Here is a 17,001-nt window from a genome sequence, read left to right as displayed (position 1 = left end):
AAAAGTTAAAATGATAAAACTCTTAGAAGAAAACACAGGCATAAGTCTTTATGACTTTGGATTTGGCAATGGTTCCTTAGATACAGCAACAAAATAGATACAATCAATCAAAAGGAAAAGAACAAAATTGATAAGCTGGACTTCAATAAAAAATATTTTGCTTCAAAGGACACTTCAAGAAAGTGAGAAGACAATCCATGAGATGGAAGAAAATACTTACAAATCACTGTTCCCATAAGGGGCTTGTACCTCGAATATATGAAGACTCTTACAACTCAACAACCTAATTTTTAGAATGTGCAAAGAGTTGGAATAGGTATTTGTCCAAAGAAGATATATAAATGGCTAATAAGCACCTGAAAAGATGATCAACATTAGCTATCAGGGAAACGTGAGTCAAAACCACAAGAGATGCCACATCACACCTACTAGAAATGAGTATAATCAGAGCAACAGATAAATCTGGCAAGAATGTGGAAGGCTTGGCCCTTGCACACTTGTTGTTGGGACTGTAAAATGGTGTAGTAACTATAGGAAATTGTTTGGCAGTTTCTCAAAAGATTAGACATCATTACCACAAGATCGAGCACTTTTGCTCCTAGGTGTGCATTCAAGAGAAATGAAAATATATCATTACACAAAAATATACACAAATATTCATGGCAGCATTATTAGCAATAGGCAAAAGATGGAGTCCAAATGTACATACAACAACTGATATATTGGTAAATAAAATGTTTTGCATCCATACAATAGAACATCATTCAGCAATAAAGAGAAATACTAGAACATGGATAAAGCTTGGATACATTATGTTAAGTGTAAAACGGCAGTAAAAAAAGACCATATGTTTGTTTTATGATGCCATTTATGTGAAATGTCTAGTAGGCACATCTATATAGAGAAGCACATTAATGGATGCAGCATTGCAGGATAATGCACTGGAATGCAAGGTTGGAGATTCAAACCCGCCAGTGGTTCCTTGAAAACCCTATAAGGGAAGCTATGAGTTGTAACTGACTCGATGGCACTTAACAACAAAAGTATTGGGGGCAGTGGAGGTTGGGAGAAAATGAACAACTGCCAATAGTTATAACCAGAGTTGAGTTTAGAGGTTAGAATTGCCCACACAACCCTATCTGTCTTGAACATTTATTAGTATGGACTCTTCTCCCTGTCTAAGGAAATAAGACTGATAAAAACTGAAGAGGCTTGGAAACAATTAGTCCCGTGGACTAGTGGACCACATGAACATCCGTCTCCAGCACTCTGAAACCAGAAGAACTAGATGGTGCCTGGCTACCACTATCAACGGCTCTGAGAGGGATCACGTTAGAAGGTCTTGGATAGAGTGGGGGGAAAATGTGGAACAAAACTCAAAGTCATACAAAAGGCTAGACGCACTGGTCAGACAGAGACTGGTGGAACCTGAGACTATGGCCTGTGGTCACCCTTCAGGTCTGGAACTGAACTCCCTCCTCTGGTTCAATTTTCAGTCAAGAAATTGATAGGTATATAGGTGGAACAACAACCCAGCAAGGTCTGCACACCAGAGAACAGCCAGCCATTTGAGATCAAAATGGCAGCATTTACCTAAGGACAAAAATTAAAAGGAAAGGAGGAGAAATGAAAACAAAAAGCATAGGCAGGAAGTGGAATATGTGTTGTTACACTCAGGGACTGCAACCAAGACGAAAGAAACTTTCTGATTTGTCCAATGTAAAGCTGATGATTTGCTCTGTAAACCTTCACTCAACAAAAAGTGATAAAAAGTTAAAAGAGAGAGGGATGGGTCTGTGGACTCTATTATAAGATTCTCTGATCCGCAGTGTCTTTATGTATAAAAAGGCACAGATAACAACCACTTCTATCTTATAGGATGTTGTTGCGAAGATTAAATTACATACTACATATAAAGGCCTTAGAATTTTACCCAGCATGTAGTCACCACTCAGTCAATATGGGCCTTGAATAATATTATTATTGTTGATTCTGTTGTTTAAAATGAGCTTTTGTTCTCTTTAGAGTCCAGTTACTCCTCAAGAAATGCAATCTTTGGCAACAAATCTAAGACTGAAATTTAATAAAAGAGGCAAAGAATACTTGTCCAACTTCTCAATAATTTTTATAAAATTTACTGTGCTCAAAGTGAATTTCAGAAATTTCATTTTCTAGAATTTTCTTCTGTTTATTCAATTAACCAGGGATATTTCTCAGGTTTGGGGAAGGAGGCAGGGAGTGAAGGATACTAGAAATATCAAGCTACTTGAGTTCTTGCCTGTGTATCTTTGGTAGGCACTTCATACTCAAGTAATGAGAACTTCTAATGGACAATTTATACACCAATTATCAGGCACCATGCATTTTGACAGTCAGTCCACATCTTACCAAATCCTTTATTAAAAACTTAAAGAAAAGACATTGATGCTTTGTTGCTATTGGTAGGTATCGCTCAAGTTGTTTCCGATTCATGTGCACAGTAGAACTGTGTTCTTTCTGAAGCAGAACACCAGGTCTGTCTGCCCAGGTGGGTTCAACTCAACAATCTCTTGTCTAGAGGTTGAGCATTTAACCATTTTTACCACCTGGGGATTCTAATAATGATACAGACTCCAAGAAACTCGGCCAGGCCACATCACCTGCTCTGACTCTTGGGATCATCAAATTGAAACTCTTACCTTGGGACAAGGCTGTCACCTCCACGCAGAGTGGTGGGGTCAAGCTCAAAAATAGAGGAGATGTCATTCCCTTCGGGCACAGAGACAAGGGAGTACACCATCTTTTCTTGGGCATTCCGTAACCTACTTCGAGATGCATCCTGATCGGGGTCCACCTGGGGAGTAAAAGGCACCAAGTAAGAGACAGTGTGTGGCCAAGCCCTTCATTAAGTAAACTCATTCCACAGTGCACAGGAACAGAGACGGATCTAGAGTGAACGTCAGCACCACAGTCTGTGAGCAGTCATGAAAGATGACAGCGGATCCGCATATTGATGTTCTACTGCCTTGTGTTACAATGCCAACATCTGACCCACTGGGACCGCCATAAGTCTCCATGGAAAGAGCGCTGTTGGTGATAAAGGATTGAGCATTTCCTGTGTTCGTGTGCAGTAGTAGCTGGGGACAAAAGAAGCACTATGGAAAAACGTGTTCTGTGGGTTTAGTGCTAGAGTAGCCAGGTTAATCTACGGTGATAATTGCAATGAGACAACACCGTATAGCTCCTTCCCAAGAGAAGACACGTAAATTAACCTGACGCCAAGTGCTGGTAAGCAGCAATCCCAGTGTGGCCAAGAAAAATATTCAAGAAGTCAGACTAGCCCTGGAAAAAAGCATCTATAATTGATCATGGAGGGCTGCTGGTGACATTCTGTGGAAGTGGCCTCACCAGGACTTAGACGCAGAAACCCTCCAACACTGAAGGCTGAGGAACATGGCTGAGAGCTCTCAGGAGAAACTGCAGAGACACATTCTAGTGAAACATTTCACAATGACTCCAAATCCCATCTGCCAAAGGAAGTGGAAGCAGAGTACTCAGACAAAGGACTGGTCCAGGAGTCCTCACAAGGCCTCGCTCAGTCCCATGACTCTACGTGGGATCACTTCCAGGATCTAACGTCCTTGCAAGATGACACCATCCACTGGGAAAGGCACTGACTCCTTCCCAAAAGAGGAGGGGGAAAAGACTGCATCAGGAAGACCAAAGTATATTGAGACAAAGGAAATCACAGCAAACAGGCAAAGGAGAGAGCATGAAAGAACCTAATTCCATGGGGCCAGATTTCTATGAGTGCAGGCAACTGATGTTATCAGTTCAAAACCCCCGTCTGTTTAACAGATAAATAACGCGGTCTTTTTAACACCGCAAACCTCTCTGCGTCCTCTCCGCCCCCAACTCTCTCCTCTAACAATAACTTGTACAGTTAGATTCTTAGCTACTCTCTACGCATATCAGGGCAGATATAAACGAAGACAAACTTTTCAGAAGCAAATCGCCAGGCTTTTCTTCTGAAGCACCTTTGGATAGACCTTGAGTAGAACTCGAACTTCCAACCTTTGGTTAGCAGTCAAGTACATTAATCATTTGTACCTGAGCCCTGTGATACAAATAACTTGCAGTTAGTAACTTTCGTCTCACCAAACCCTAGTTTAGTTTGGTTGTGGGTAGTTATGTTAATCTACAGTGAAAACATCAGATCCATAAGCTCTAATAGAAAATAGATCATTTTTTAAACCAGACATGACCTATCTACAGGTATAACTGTTGTTGTTAAGTACTGTGGAGTCAGTTCTGATTCATAGTGACCCTGCACAGGGTTTCCGAGGCTGCAAATCTTTACAGGAGTAGAAAGACTCATCTTTCTCCCACGGAACAGCTGGTAGTTTCAAACTGACGACCTTGAGGTTAGGAGCCCGATTCGTAGCCACTATGCTACAGGTATAACTAGAGAGTACTGAAACATCTCTACAACTTCAGTTCAGGAGGAAAAACTTAGAAGAGGATTTGTTCTCTAACTATGGTTCCCATACAAAGTGTTCCACACACTATTTTAAAAACAAATCCTGATCTGATTATGGTTGGAGACACAGGTTCGGCTGTAGGCTGACAGTTATATTTCAGAGACCTGTGGGAATTGTAGAGAAAAATCAAAATTGCTCATTAAGTCAGCTGTGTGAGAAGTTAAGGCCCAATTCTGTCAATGTCCAGTCTGTGTCTGCCACCTAGTGGGTGGAAGGTGTATATGCAATATGCCTCCAAACATTTGGTTCCAACTCTCTGGTAGCATAGTGCTAACCTCAGGGTCGGCAGTTTGAAACTACCAGGAGTTCCGCAGGAGAAAGATGAAGCGGTCTGCTCCTGTAAAGATTTACAGCCTCGGAAACCCTGTGTAGGGTCACTATGACTCGGAACCGACTCCACAGTACTTAACAACAACAACACAGTAACCTTATGCACAACAGAACGAGACACTGCCTGCTCCTGAACCAACCTCACAATTGTTGTTACAATTGAGCCCACTGATGCTGCCACTGTGCCAATCCATGTCATTGGGGTCTTCCTCTTTTTTGCTAACCCTCCACATTACCTAGCATGCTGTCCTTCTCCAGAGACTGGTTCCTCCTGAAAATATATTCAAAGTGTGAAAGACAAAGTTACGCTATACTGACTTTTAAGGCGCATTCTGGCTGTACTTCTTGCAACACAGATTTGTTTGTTCTTCTAGCAGTCCATGGTAACCCTTTATACTCCCTCTGGTCACCAACAAGTGGCTGGAGGGCACTGCTGAATTTGGGAGGGTGGTCACAACAGGCTGAATGGGGACTGAGGCAGAACTGCAGGCACCGGAAGCCAAGGATCGGGGAAACGCATGGCCAATGAGCACAGCAGAAGAACCTTCCTGTCACAGTGGGCCCAATTTGAGCATCACTGTTAATGTTTCCAGTGAAAAGAGGATGAGGCTGTGCTGCTGGCCTTGGGAGTCTGGGGTATCACCCATTCCACACACCACTCCTCCACCTTCAACTCCTACACAAGCAATACCTGGAGTATCGACACCTCAGTGGCCTAAATGTACCCCAAATGTCTGCACATCCTCTGTCTCAGCAGGGAGGAGGGGGACCAGGTAGGCCAGTGAGGGGGCCACTGAATCCAGATTCTAAGATGACAAGGCAGGACCAGACTCAGTGTCTGCTTCCTCAACGGCCACATGAAGACTGTCTCCATTCACTACTAGATGAACTAGTAGGGGATCGAAGGCACTAAAATGATAATGACATTGTACAACTTACCAAAATGGAATCTATTATTTTGTGAGGGCAAAATATGTACAGCATCTCACTTTGCCCTTATATGTTTATACCCTATTTCTACAGGTGAGGGAACTGAGGCTGAGAAAGAAAGTCACTTGTGAAAGCCCATCAGAGGTGGGATGGAGATTTAAAACCAGATTTCACTATTCTATCTCACGAGGCTCCTCCTCCAGCATTGAAAATACCAATCTTCCCTCTCCCACATAAACTGGCCAGCCTCAGTTAACGTGAACATCAGTCATAACTGCAAGGAGCCATGGTCCTCCTTCAGAGTAATCTCAGAAGTGAGACTTACCTGCGCTACCTCCGATGGCAACATGAAGGCCAATAGACGTACATCCCATAAAAGCTGACCTCTGAAAATGCCTGCACCATGAAGAGTAAACCCGTCAGTCCAAGTGTGTAAGCAATGAAATCTACAACCACATCCTTCAAAAAGATGGCAGAAAGTTAGACTAGGGCAGGTTTTCCCAGGCCTATTCTTTGTGAAAGGTAAGCTTTTCAGTTGGAACCTGGAAATGAGTTAGGAGGAACAAGAGGAAGGCATGAGCCTCAGGTACTCCATCAAGGAGCAGGAAGAGAGGACTGTTCCCCTAGCAAGTCTAAGAGAAGAAGCCCTTTGCTAGACCACCTCTGAGCTCTCTCAACACTAACACTCTACACAAGTTCAACCAGGAGGTTAACTTTAACTGCAGACTTCACAATACATCTCAAAGATAACTATATTTTGCATTCTCTCTGCCTTAACTCCATATTGTGCCTATTCCAACGTGCTTAAAGTTTGCTAAAATTTTACTTAAAAAAAAAAGGCAAAAAGAATCCTCTCTCAATACCTTATTACTCTACCCACCACTTAAATCATCACATGGACACACGATTCCAAAGATAGCAGCAACTGTTTGGCGCTTTGTGGTGTTTTACTTTTAAAATTTCTAGAACAGAACCAAGTACTCCACAAGAGAACCACCTTGCATTTATCCATGCTTTCTATGTCACACCAACACTGTTCTTTCCAACCCATAATTGTGGACATTGGAACCCCAAGAGATAAGGTTTATCAGCATTACTCAGCAGTCTACATGGAAAGATCAACTTGTGAGCTAAAATTCCAAACCACAGTATACACTAAGGCCTAGTTCTGATTTTGCAGCAAGCAAGGTTAAACAGTTAGACACTAGGATGTGTAATCAGAAAGCAGGTATGCAAAGCCTCATATGACACCTTCACAGATCAAATGACACTCCACAGCATACACTCATTCCCTGAAAAACCTGAGTGAGTCACCATTCAGGTCAAAAGCAAAAGGACAAACATTTGTAAAAGGCCAACCTTTCCTACAAAGTCATCATAGTTTCCAAACCAGGAGTATTCCATGATCTCCAACTTAGATGTGAAGATACATCACAACCAACAGTCCGTCTCACCAATCAAGGACATGACTGTCCTCAAGGGAAGCACAGAATAAGACCTTCTTTGAAAACAATCTGAGGTTCCCTTCCCCAGCACACGATGACTGTGGTGGCAGTTTCATAAAGGGGTTTCAGATCATTTGACCTCACCCTACCGGATGAAAACAGGAAGGTTCTTGCCCATACTTACTGAGGGCTGATATTCCAGGCATTCTTCCTCAAAGTCAGGGTCTACCTGATGAAAAAGAATCATTAGGAAATTAAAAGATCTGTTGCTTTCTCAAGGAAGTCGGCCCCACTTACAGGAGACTTCACGGCCTGCATACATCTTTGAACAGCTAAGTACTTGTCCCTTCCCTCTGTTCACAAAACCAGCATGCCACAAGAACAACACACGTCACACGAGTACAACACACACAGTACAATCTACCAGTGACCAGCAGACGGCTCTCCAAGATAGACAGAAGGAACACAGTGAATTCACTAGCAAAGCAACAGTGAAAAGCCCAAGATGAATTAAAGAGCAGTGCCCAGTCATTGATATTCCTAGTTTTGGTAAAAAAAATAATAAGAAAAAAAATTCAGGCCTTTAGCAAGAACGACTTTCACCTCCGTACATAACACCGCTGATCTTTGGCAAACCAAGTTACCAATATTTCTCACAGCTGGGTTCTTTGTTAAGTGCTGTCGAGTCAATTCTGACCCATAGAGACCCTGTACAGGGCTTCCAAGGAGCAGGTGGTGAGCCTGAACCACTGACCTTGCAATTCAAATGACTTTGTAGTCTGACACATTAGTCCATAGAGCCACACCAGGACTCCCATAATTCCCCACAGTTCCATTTAGAATTTCAGCTTAGACTTCAGTGCTTAGATATTTCAAAACGATCCCTATAAGTATCAGACATCCCAGGGAGTTTAGTACATTTAAATCCCGCATTCTTTGGGTCGGTTGCAAAAGCACCCGTTGATACCCAACCATCACCTTGAAAAGCTGGGAGAAGTATTATCAGACAGCAGGAGGCATCTTTGATGTACGACTAGAATCTGATATGAATAGACATCGTACATCTTCCAACACGTCAGAGTAAACTCGACATCTGTCACACAGTAGGAAAGCTTCTTAATTTAATACAGAAATTAAAAGGTATATTCCTTCTGTCCTTCAACAATGAATTTTTCCTTACCTCAAAAACCCTTCACAGACATTTAAGGTAAAGTTACTTTCTTTGATTTTGACATTCCTACAAGAAAAAGATAAGCCTGTCTATTCCACTAAGGCTCCAAGGAAGCAGACTTTTCTATAAAAGCCTTTAATTATTCATGCATCCTACCCCTTCCAGTTTCATATATCATTTATGTTAGGGATGGGGCTGTTAGTAAAGTTAAGATATGGGGAAAGTAATACAAGAAAAATAAACTAAAAAAATCAAAACTACCATTACTTTGTAACTCACATTTTTACCAGAACCCAGTAAATAATAAAACCTATTAATCATTTTTGCCTCTTTTTCTATATAAACAAGTTGCTGTTGAGTCGATTTTGACTCACGGCGCCCCCACGTGTGTCAAATTAGAACTGTGCTCCATAGCATTTTCAATGGCTGATTTTCCCAGAATATATGGCCAAGCCTTTCGTTCAAGGTGTCTCTGGGTGGACTTGAACCACCAACCTTTCAGTTAGCAGCTGAGTGAATAAATCACTTGTGCCACTCAGGGACTCTTTTTTTCATTATCAACAGGGAAATGAAATCAGAAGAAAACAGAAAAGTAGTAGGAGGAAAAACATGTAACCCTAAATTTCTAACTCTCTGAACATTACAAGCAAATGAGGCAAGAGAAGTGTGTATGTCAGCCTTGGCAGCGACACAAATTGGGGGTGCGTGGGGGGGTGGCTGTTACTTACCTCTGCTGCTAAGTAATGTCCTGTCGCCAGATGCTTGAAACGGAAGAGGCTGTTCCAATACCCTGCTCCTCCGCGACAAGGGTCGTGTTGAACAACCTGTGACAGGAAGGATGACCAACAGGAATCACAGAAAGACCAACACATCCTAGAAGGACACTGAATTGATACAGTGCACAGAAACGGTAGTTCAGGAGTGATATTAACCACCTGAAAAAAAATCAACATCATCCAACTGACCCTGAAGATATACCTTAAGTAATGCCAGAATTCAAGCATTAAGGAAATGTTAAGCACTGTTTCTGCAATGCAGAAATGGTGTCTTCCCATGAGACAGTAGTTCGGTAGAAGAATTCTCATCGTTCACAAGGCAGACCTGGGTTTCATTCCCAGCCAATGGCCTTCATGCACAGGGACTTCCCACCTGTTGGTGGAGGCTTGTGTGTCGCTATGATGCGGAACACGTTTCAGTGACGCTTCTGGACAAAGAAAGACTAGGAAGACATTTCTACCAATCCACTTCCAAAAGGCTGTCAATGAAAACTCTGTGGGTCAGAGTGCTCTCATTCACAAACAACTGTGGGGCTGGCGTAGAACCTGCAGCATTTCCTACACATATGGGGCCACGTCGGAACCGACTCGACGGCACTTAACAACAACAACAACAACAACAATGGGGCCACCACAAATCAAGACGGGATTCGACAGCATCAGTCAACAAGCGAACATGAAATAGTTGCACTAAAAATGTAATGAGACTATTTGCCTTAATCATAATGAAGCTGAAGTTAACAGCCTAAGAGAGTCTGAACTTCTTCCACAAGAATTAGTATCACGAGAAGGAAAAAAAAAATGTCGTGGAAAACCACAAAAGCAATCTATACATGAACTCATGTGTTAGAACACCTACACAGGCCGATATGCTGAAAGTTACACAGTCTGGCTGATTAACCACAGAAGGAATCTAATGTTAGCTCCTGGAAATGAGGAATCACCTGCACGGGTAGAGAGTTGATGCTATTATACACACCTAAGAACCACACAAACTACATGAAACTGCCAGAGACAATTAGAAAACTGGGTAGGATATATAGTTCAGACATGAGACAATAGACAGTGAACGACCACAATCTCTGAGAGAAGGGGGACAGACCAGAGGATCCCTACCATTGCTCTGGCTTTCCTCATGGAGACCCTCTCTGGGCAGGGACAAGGCCAGAAGAACTCAAGCTACTGAGCTAAAGAGATAATTCAGAGTTGACAGAGATGAGGGTGGCTAAAACTTGTGGGACAGGGTACTGAAGAGTGTGAACTATATAAACAGAGCTCCTGAAATCTCCATAGGGAACATGCATGTAACATGAGACTTCACAGGCCAGATGAAACACACTACAGAGAAGCTGTACACTCACACAGGGCTGAGAGGCATTTTGAATCTGACAAGGCAAAGTGGAGTCTATTGACTGCCCGGTGCATTCATAATGACGTTAAAAAGGGCCCCACCTTAGTATTCAGCCTAAGCCAGCCTTACTGTAAAGGCTATGCTATATCTGACCCATTGAAGCTTAAGAAGAAGCCACTAAAACATCTAACTTGTCCACAAGTAATTTTAAAACTAACTAAACTCAATTTCAAAGGAGGGTAACACAAGAATACAGATACTCAACACAATGTACAACATACAATCGTAAAGCATTACACACAAAGAATCATGAAACTGTGACCTAGAACTAGCCTCTGTGACCTGTGCTTGTGAAGTGCTATCAAGTCATAGTGTCCCATAGTGACCCTGTAGAGGGTTCCAACTCAGAGCAACCCTGTAGAGATCATGGGTGGCTGGTGGGTTGGAACTACCAGCCCTATGGTTGGTGGTCCAATGCTTATCCTACAGTGACACACCAGGACTCTAATGGGGGTACACTGTTATTGTGAAGTGCCACCAAGTCAATTCCAACTCACAGCAACACTGTTTAGGGTTTCCAAGGAGCAGCTGATAGATTTGGAACAGCCAACCTTGTGGTTAGTAATCCAGTGCTTTTCCTACCAGGATTCCCTGTGACCTACTGTTGTTGTTGTGAAGTGCCGTCGATTCGGTTCCGACCCATAGTGACCCTGTATAGGGTTTCCAAGGAGCAGCTAGTGAGTTTGAACCACCGAACTTGCAGTTCAAATGGCTTTGCAGTCTGGCGCATTAACCCACAGCACCACACCAGGACTCCAATATCAAATATTATAACAAGTCTGTATGGGTTAGTGGTACGAGAACGTGGAAAAAACATTTGAGAAATAATGACCAAAAACTCTCTTGTTCAGATATACCTACAGATTCAAAAAACACAATGATCTCCAAATAAGATGAATGTATGTGTGCACATCTATAAGTACACAAGTGTACACATACATATATTAAGACTCATGAGTCACATTAATGAAAACCACAAATAAAAAGAAAAATGTGAGGGAAAAAAATGAGAGAGAGATTATATATAGGGAACAAAGAGAAAAACCACTAACTTCACATCAGATACAAAGCAAGCCAGAAGAAAATGGATCAACTTTCTTAAAAGTATGGAAGAAAAAACTCTCTACTTACAATTTTATATCCAAGAAAAATATTCTTTAAAAACTAAATGAAAGCCATGTGGAAAAATCAGAACCCTCATACATGGCTGGTGGGAATGTAAACTGGTACTTTGGAAAGTACCATGGTAGGTCCTTAAATGATTAAATAGAGAATTACCATAATACCCAGCAACACCACTCTTTGAATTGAAAACATATGTCCACACAAAAATCAGCCACAAATGCTCACAGCAGCATGAGCATTTGAACAATAGTGCAAAGTGGAAATAATCTAAATGTCCATCAACTAATAAATGGGTAAATAAAATAGGGTATAACCACATAATAGAATATTATATCAAGCTATACAAAGAAATTGCTGATATGGTGTGGTCCTGTGGGTTAATGTGCTGGACTGCAAAGTAGCTTTGAACCACAAGGACGGCAGTTCAAGCTCACCAGCTGCTCCTCAGAAGCCCTATACAGGGTGACTATGGGTCAGAACTAACTTGATGGCACTTAACAACATATGACACTATGGACCAATCTTAAAAACATTATGCTAAGTGAAAGAAACTAGTCATCACATATGATATGATTTCGTCTATATTCAATATCTCAATAGGCAATCTCAGAGAGAAATAAAGTAAATTAGTGGTTGTCTAAAGATAGAAATCCTGATGTGGTGCTGTAGCATCAACACTGGACTACTAAGCGCAAGGTGGGCGGATCAAAACCACCAGCTGCTCCTCAGAATCCCTATACAGGGTATGCCATGAATCAGAACCAACTCCTCAGCACTTCACATTAGGGCTAAGGGAAGGAATCCTGATGGCACTGTAGGTCAGGCACTGCGCTATTAACTACAAGGTTGGTGGCTCAAACCCACCAGCAGCTGTGTGAGAGAAACAGGAGATTATCTGCTGTAATGAAGAGTAATAGTCTTGGAAATCCTATATTGGGTCCCTAAGAGTTGGAGTCCACTCCATAGTAGTGGGTTTGGATTTAAGAACGGTGAACAGGTCTCAACAGAGCTTGCAGACCAAGACAGACTCAGACCTGAAGATCTTCTTTGTAAAATTCAGCCAATGAAAGTATTACAGATCATAACAGAGTATATTGTCTGTTACAGTACTGAAATATCAACCCCTATATAAATGCCCTTTGAGGGTTCTGCTCCCCCAAAGTTTGTCATTCCCCATGTCTCTCCTGATGCTCGACATTAAACTTGGCTGCTGAACTGTACCCTGTCTACCTCATTTTTGAATTGCCTGATCTGACATGCCATCATCATACATGAAGTAACCTACTCAGACCATCCGGTAAGGACTAGATTAAACACCGCCTCCTTCAACAAGTCTTCATTTACCTCTGGTCCAAACACAAATTCTCCGTGTCTCACCTAAACCTGTAGAGCACACAGAATGAGCGTCTCATCACCTTTCCTACCCAGCTGGGTATGCTAGTTAACCAAGTGCGTAACTTTTCCTCTCTGCCCCTCACTTAACAGCACTCCACCACTCATTCCTTAATAGCTGCAAATGTGCAGTTCACTCACGTACCTCGTTGGGTAGAAGCTAAGGAAATATTGTGATAGATTAGTGAGCAAGGGGAAGAAGAAACAGAAGAGACGGTGAGCCAATCCAGAGGAAGTAGTCTCCAATTTCAGTTTCGAGTTTGCTTCAAAGTAGATGTCATTTTCTACTTATTCCTGGTATGTTGTGATGTCTTCATTTCTCTGAGCGATGCAAACAGCTAATGCTCTCAGCTGCTAACCAAAACGTTGGAAGTTCAAATCCATGCAGAGGTGCCTCGAAAAAAAGGTCTGGTGATCTACTTCTGAGAACCCCTAGAGGATCAGTGTGGGTCAACACCAACCTGATAACTGGTTGGTGCTTATTTCTCTAAGTCATCTCAACACATTGGTGGAATATAAGTGCCTGGCTGTGACTTATTCTTATACACTCAGGAGTCTTTCCTTCCGCCTGTCCCACCCCTTCCTTACCTCCACCTCCCACAGGGCTTTGGAACTAGTGGCAGATGTGGCAGACTGGCGGCCGGTGGTCCTCAAGAAGACATGTTGCTTCTTCCTGTGCTCATCACAGGTGAGAAACTTCTCCTGCTCAGCATGGAACAACCTCACCACATCACCCTGAAAATCAACACAAAGGAGGAGTCAGAAAAACACACTGACCAACAGCTGACTTGAGCTGCAACAAGAGTCCAGTGCTGACAGTCCACACTTACCCCCTTCAGTATGTCGTCTTTGTTGTCATTCCATTTCATGAAAAGGACTATTTTCCAGCTTGTATTACAATTGACAGAATTGACCTGGAAAACAAGTCAGAGTTACTTGGTTATACAGGTGGACTATATCCCTGCTGTGATGCTTGGGGTTAATATACTGGACTGCAAGGTCCATTTGAATCTCAAGGTCGGCAGTTCAAGCTCACCAGCCGCTCCTCGGAAACCCTATACATGGTCACTATGGGTCAGAACCGACTCAACGGTACTTAACAACAACACATTCACAACACCTGTGCCCTTCAGCCCCAAAAGTCCTCCTTACAATCCAGGAAGCAAGCCTGACACTAATAAGATCAAGGTTGTTGTTGTTGAATGCTCTCGAGTCACCTCCAACTCATAGCAGGAGGAGCGGCTGATGGGTTTGAAACTCTAACCTTATGGTTATCAACGTGGTGCTTACCCTATAGCATCACACCAGGACTCCATAAATTCAATAGGTCCACCACAAGCACTTGGTAATAGATGGTTCATTTTCACCAACACTATGCCTGCTCCAACTATGATTAAAGAACCAAGCTTCCAGCCTTTCTGGAAGTGATTTTTCCTTTCCCTCAAAGTTTCAGAAAATAAGTGAAGGCCTAATAAAAACAAATGCCTATAAAACAGAATGAGTGGCAAAAGCAAAAAAATGAGACCAGTGTATATATTCCAAAATGTTCCTGACCATCACTGGCAGCAGCAGGCAATGCCTCTGCACTAACATTAAGCCAGGCCCTGGGCTAAGTACCGGCTAAGTACCAACATTCATGATCTCACTTCTGCCTCCGCAACACCCTAAAAAATATCACTGATCATCACAATACCCTAAAAAATGCCAATGATCATCACAACACCCTAAAAACTACCAATGATCATCACAACACCCTAAAAAAATGCCAGTGATCATCACAACACCCTAAAAAATACCAATGATCACCACAACACCCTCCCCAAATTTCAAAGACAAGGAAATGTGATGGGGAGAGTAGGTAATGACGGTCACAGGACAAAGAAATGGTAGCGTTGGGCTTTGAACCCATGACTGTCCAACTCCCGAGCTTGGGTTCTTAATCATGAGGCAAATGTTCTGCCACTTCAAAGTGAATGTGTTTGTCTCGTGTAATTGTTGACTTAGAGGTTGTTGTTTTTAAGTACATCGAGTCGATTCCGACCCATAGAGACCCTGTATAAGAGCTGGTGAGCTTGAACCACTGACTTTGCAGTTCAAACAACTTTGCAGTCTGACGCAGAAGCCCACCGGGCCACACGTGGATGTATTTCCCCCACAAGCAAGACATCACTCTGGTAGGGCTGCTGATGGCTTAAAGCACATTTTTGTTAGGAGTCAGAAAAAGGTACTCTGTACAGGCAGAAAATTTAGAATAAAGTGTGCCACTGGCCAGAAAAATGTGGCAAAAGGGGCCCTCTCTGACTAAACAAGTTAGAAAATACCCCTTCAGTAGTCACAGTATTTAACCAGCTGGCACTGGGGTAAGTATCAGCCCTCACCCACCACTCATCACAGATTTTCACAACTTGACTCTGGGCCTACAGAATGGGCACACTGCTCCAAGTCAGTGCTAAAGATGCTTTTCACTACAAACACACACACATGAGCTCTGGCCCCAGGAATGCCTGCTCTTGCAGCAAACCCCACCCACTTCCGTCAATTGATGTTTCTTACCTCATTACAGCCTGGGTTATCCACCAGCTGATGGCTGCTGGCGTGTAGGGGCTGGCCAGCATTGACAGGGTTCAGGACAACCTTGTCTCCTATCACCACCTGGAAAGGAACAACAGAGCTTGTCACAAAAGAGCTGGAAAGGACTACCATCTGCGGAGAAGTCTTAAGACCCTGTACTGAAGAAGGCCCACTCCCCTAGTAAATGAAAGGAAGCATGTCTTTTAAAGTCTGGCAGTGCAATGAGGGGTCATGCTTACAAGGCCAAAGGTGAATTATTGATTATATACAGATGTTTTCAATATGAGTCCAGAATAGTAAGAAAAAAATCCTGTCTTTGTTGAGGTCAGTGAAGGAACTCCTATGAAATAAGCTTAGTTTTAGGAGTTGTGGCTGTTGATATTGTAAGTGCCATCAAGTCGGTTCCAACTCAGAGCAATCCTGTATAGGGTTTCTGAGGAATGGCTGGTGGGTTTGAACTGTCAACCTTGTGGTTAGCAGTCCAGTGTTTATCATCCAATAGCGCAACACCATGATACAGGTTTAGGAAGTAGAAACAGGATATGGCCTGAGGTATATCTAGAAGAAGAAAACCTATGCTGTCTCCGGTTAATGTGCTGGACTACAAGGCTGGTTTGACCTGCAAGGTCAGCAGTTCAAGCTCACCAGTCCCTTCTCAGAAGCTTCATAAAGGTTCATTAAGAGTTGGAATCAACTCTACAACATACAACAACAACAGTGTTGTTATGTGCTGTGGAGTCGGTTCCGACTCATAATGACCCTGTACAGGATTCCTGAGGAGCGGGTGGTGAGTTTGAACTGCAGACCTTGAGATTCAAATCCACTTTGCAGTCCAGTGCTTATCCTACAGTGGCACACCAAGACTCCACCCAACATAAAAAAAACCTATTTCTCTTGTGACCCAGTACATACACAGATATAAATAATGAAAATAAAAGTTATGAAAATATTTATCCTCACTGTATATAGTCTGATACTTTCTTTTCTACTTTTTTTTTTTTTTTAAATGAAAGTCACAAGCCAGTAAATTGATTTCATGGTCTACTTATGGCTCAAGACCTGAAGTTTAAAACACTATTATAAAAAGAATAAGGGAACAAACAAGATGGCGGATCGGGTGGACTTGTACTAAAGAGCTCTGCCAACAACAACACAGAATACCCGACCAAGCAGGCTCGGGGGATGGTCCCAGAACTCTGAACCACATATAAAGGAATATTTAGAAGGTTGGAAGGTTTACAACTAGGAGAATCTGTGGCAGAAGCAAGAAATCTATTGCTTTCTAGTCGAGGACGCTCGGCTGCTCCAGGACCTGCCATCTTGGGTGAGA

The 17,001-nt window shown here is 42.6% G+C and overlaps 1 protein-coding gene across 2 annotated transcripts in view; it reads right to left on the bottom strand.

The window, feature by feature from the left end:
• The window catches only part of ITPR1 (inositol 1,4,5-trisphosphate receptor, type 1), a 437,331-nt gene that overhangs the window by 265,899 nt on the left and 154,431 nt on the right, over nt 1-17,001 (bottom strand). Inside the window, exons 6-11 of one of the 2 annotated variants that reach the window (XM_006846621.1) lie at nt 15,654-15,752; nt 13,931-14,014; nt 13,689-13,835; nt 9,125-9,220; nt 7,410-7,454; nt 2,679-2,833 (exon numbers count right to left, since the gene is read on the bottom strand). In XM_006846621.1, the coding sequence (XP_006846684.1) occupies nt 2,679-2,833; nt 7,410-7,454; nt 9,125-9,220; nt 13,689-13,835; nt 13,931-14,014; nt 15,654-15,752 (626 nt within the window). The remainder of the gene's footprint in view (nt 1-2,678; nt 2,834-7,409; nt 7,455-9,124; nt 9,221-13,688; nt 13,836-13,930; nt 14,015-15,653; nt 15,753-17,001) is intronic. The other variant, XM_006846622.1, reaches the window with a different exon arrangement.

Source organism: Chrysochloris asiatica, unplaced genomic scaffold (assembly GCF_000296735.1).
Source record: "Chrysochloris asiatica unplaced genomic scaffold, ChrAsi1.0 scaffold00028, whole genome shotgun sequence".
NCBI lineage: Eukaryota > Metazoa > Chordata > Mammalia > Afrosoricida > Chrysochloridae > Chrysochloris > Chrysochloris asiatica.
Note: the sequence above shows the minus strand (reverse complement) of the source record. Positions and strands in the feature narration are given on the sequence as shown.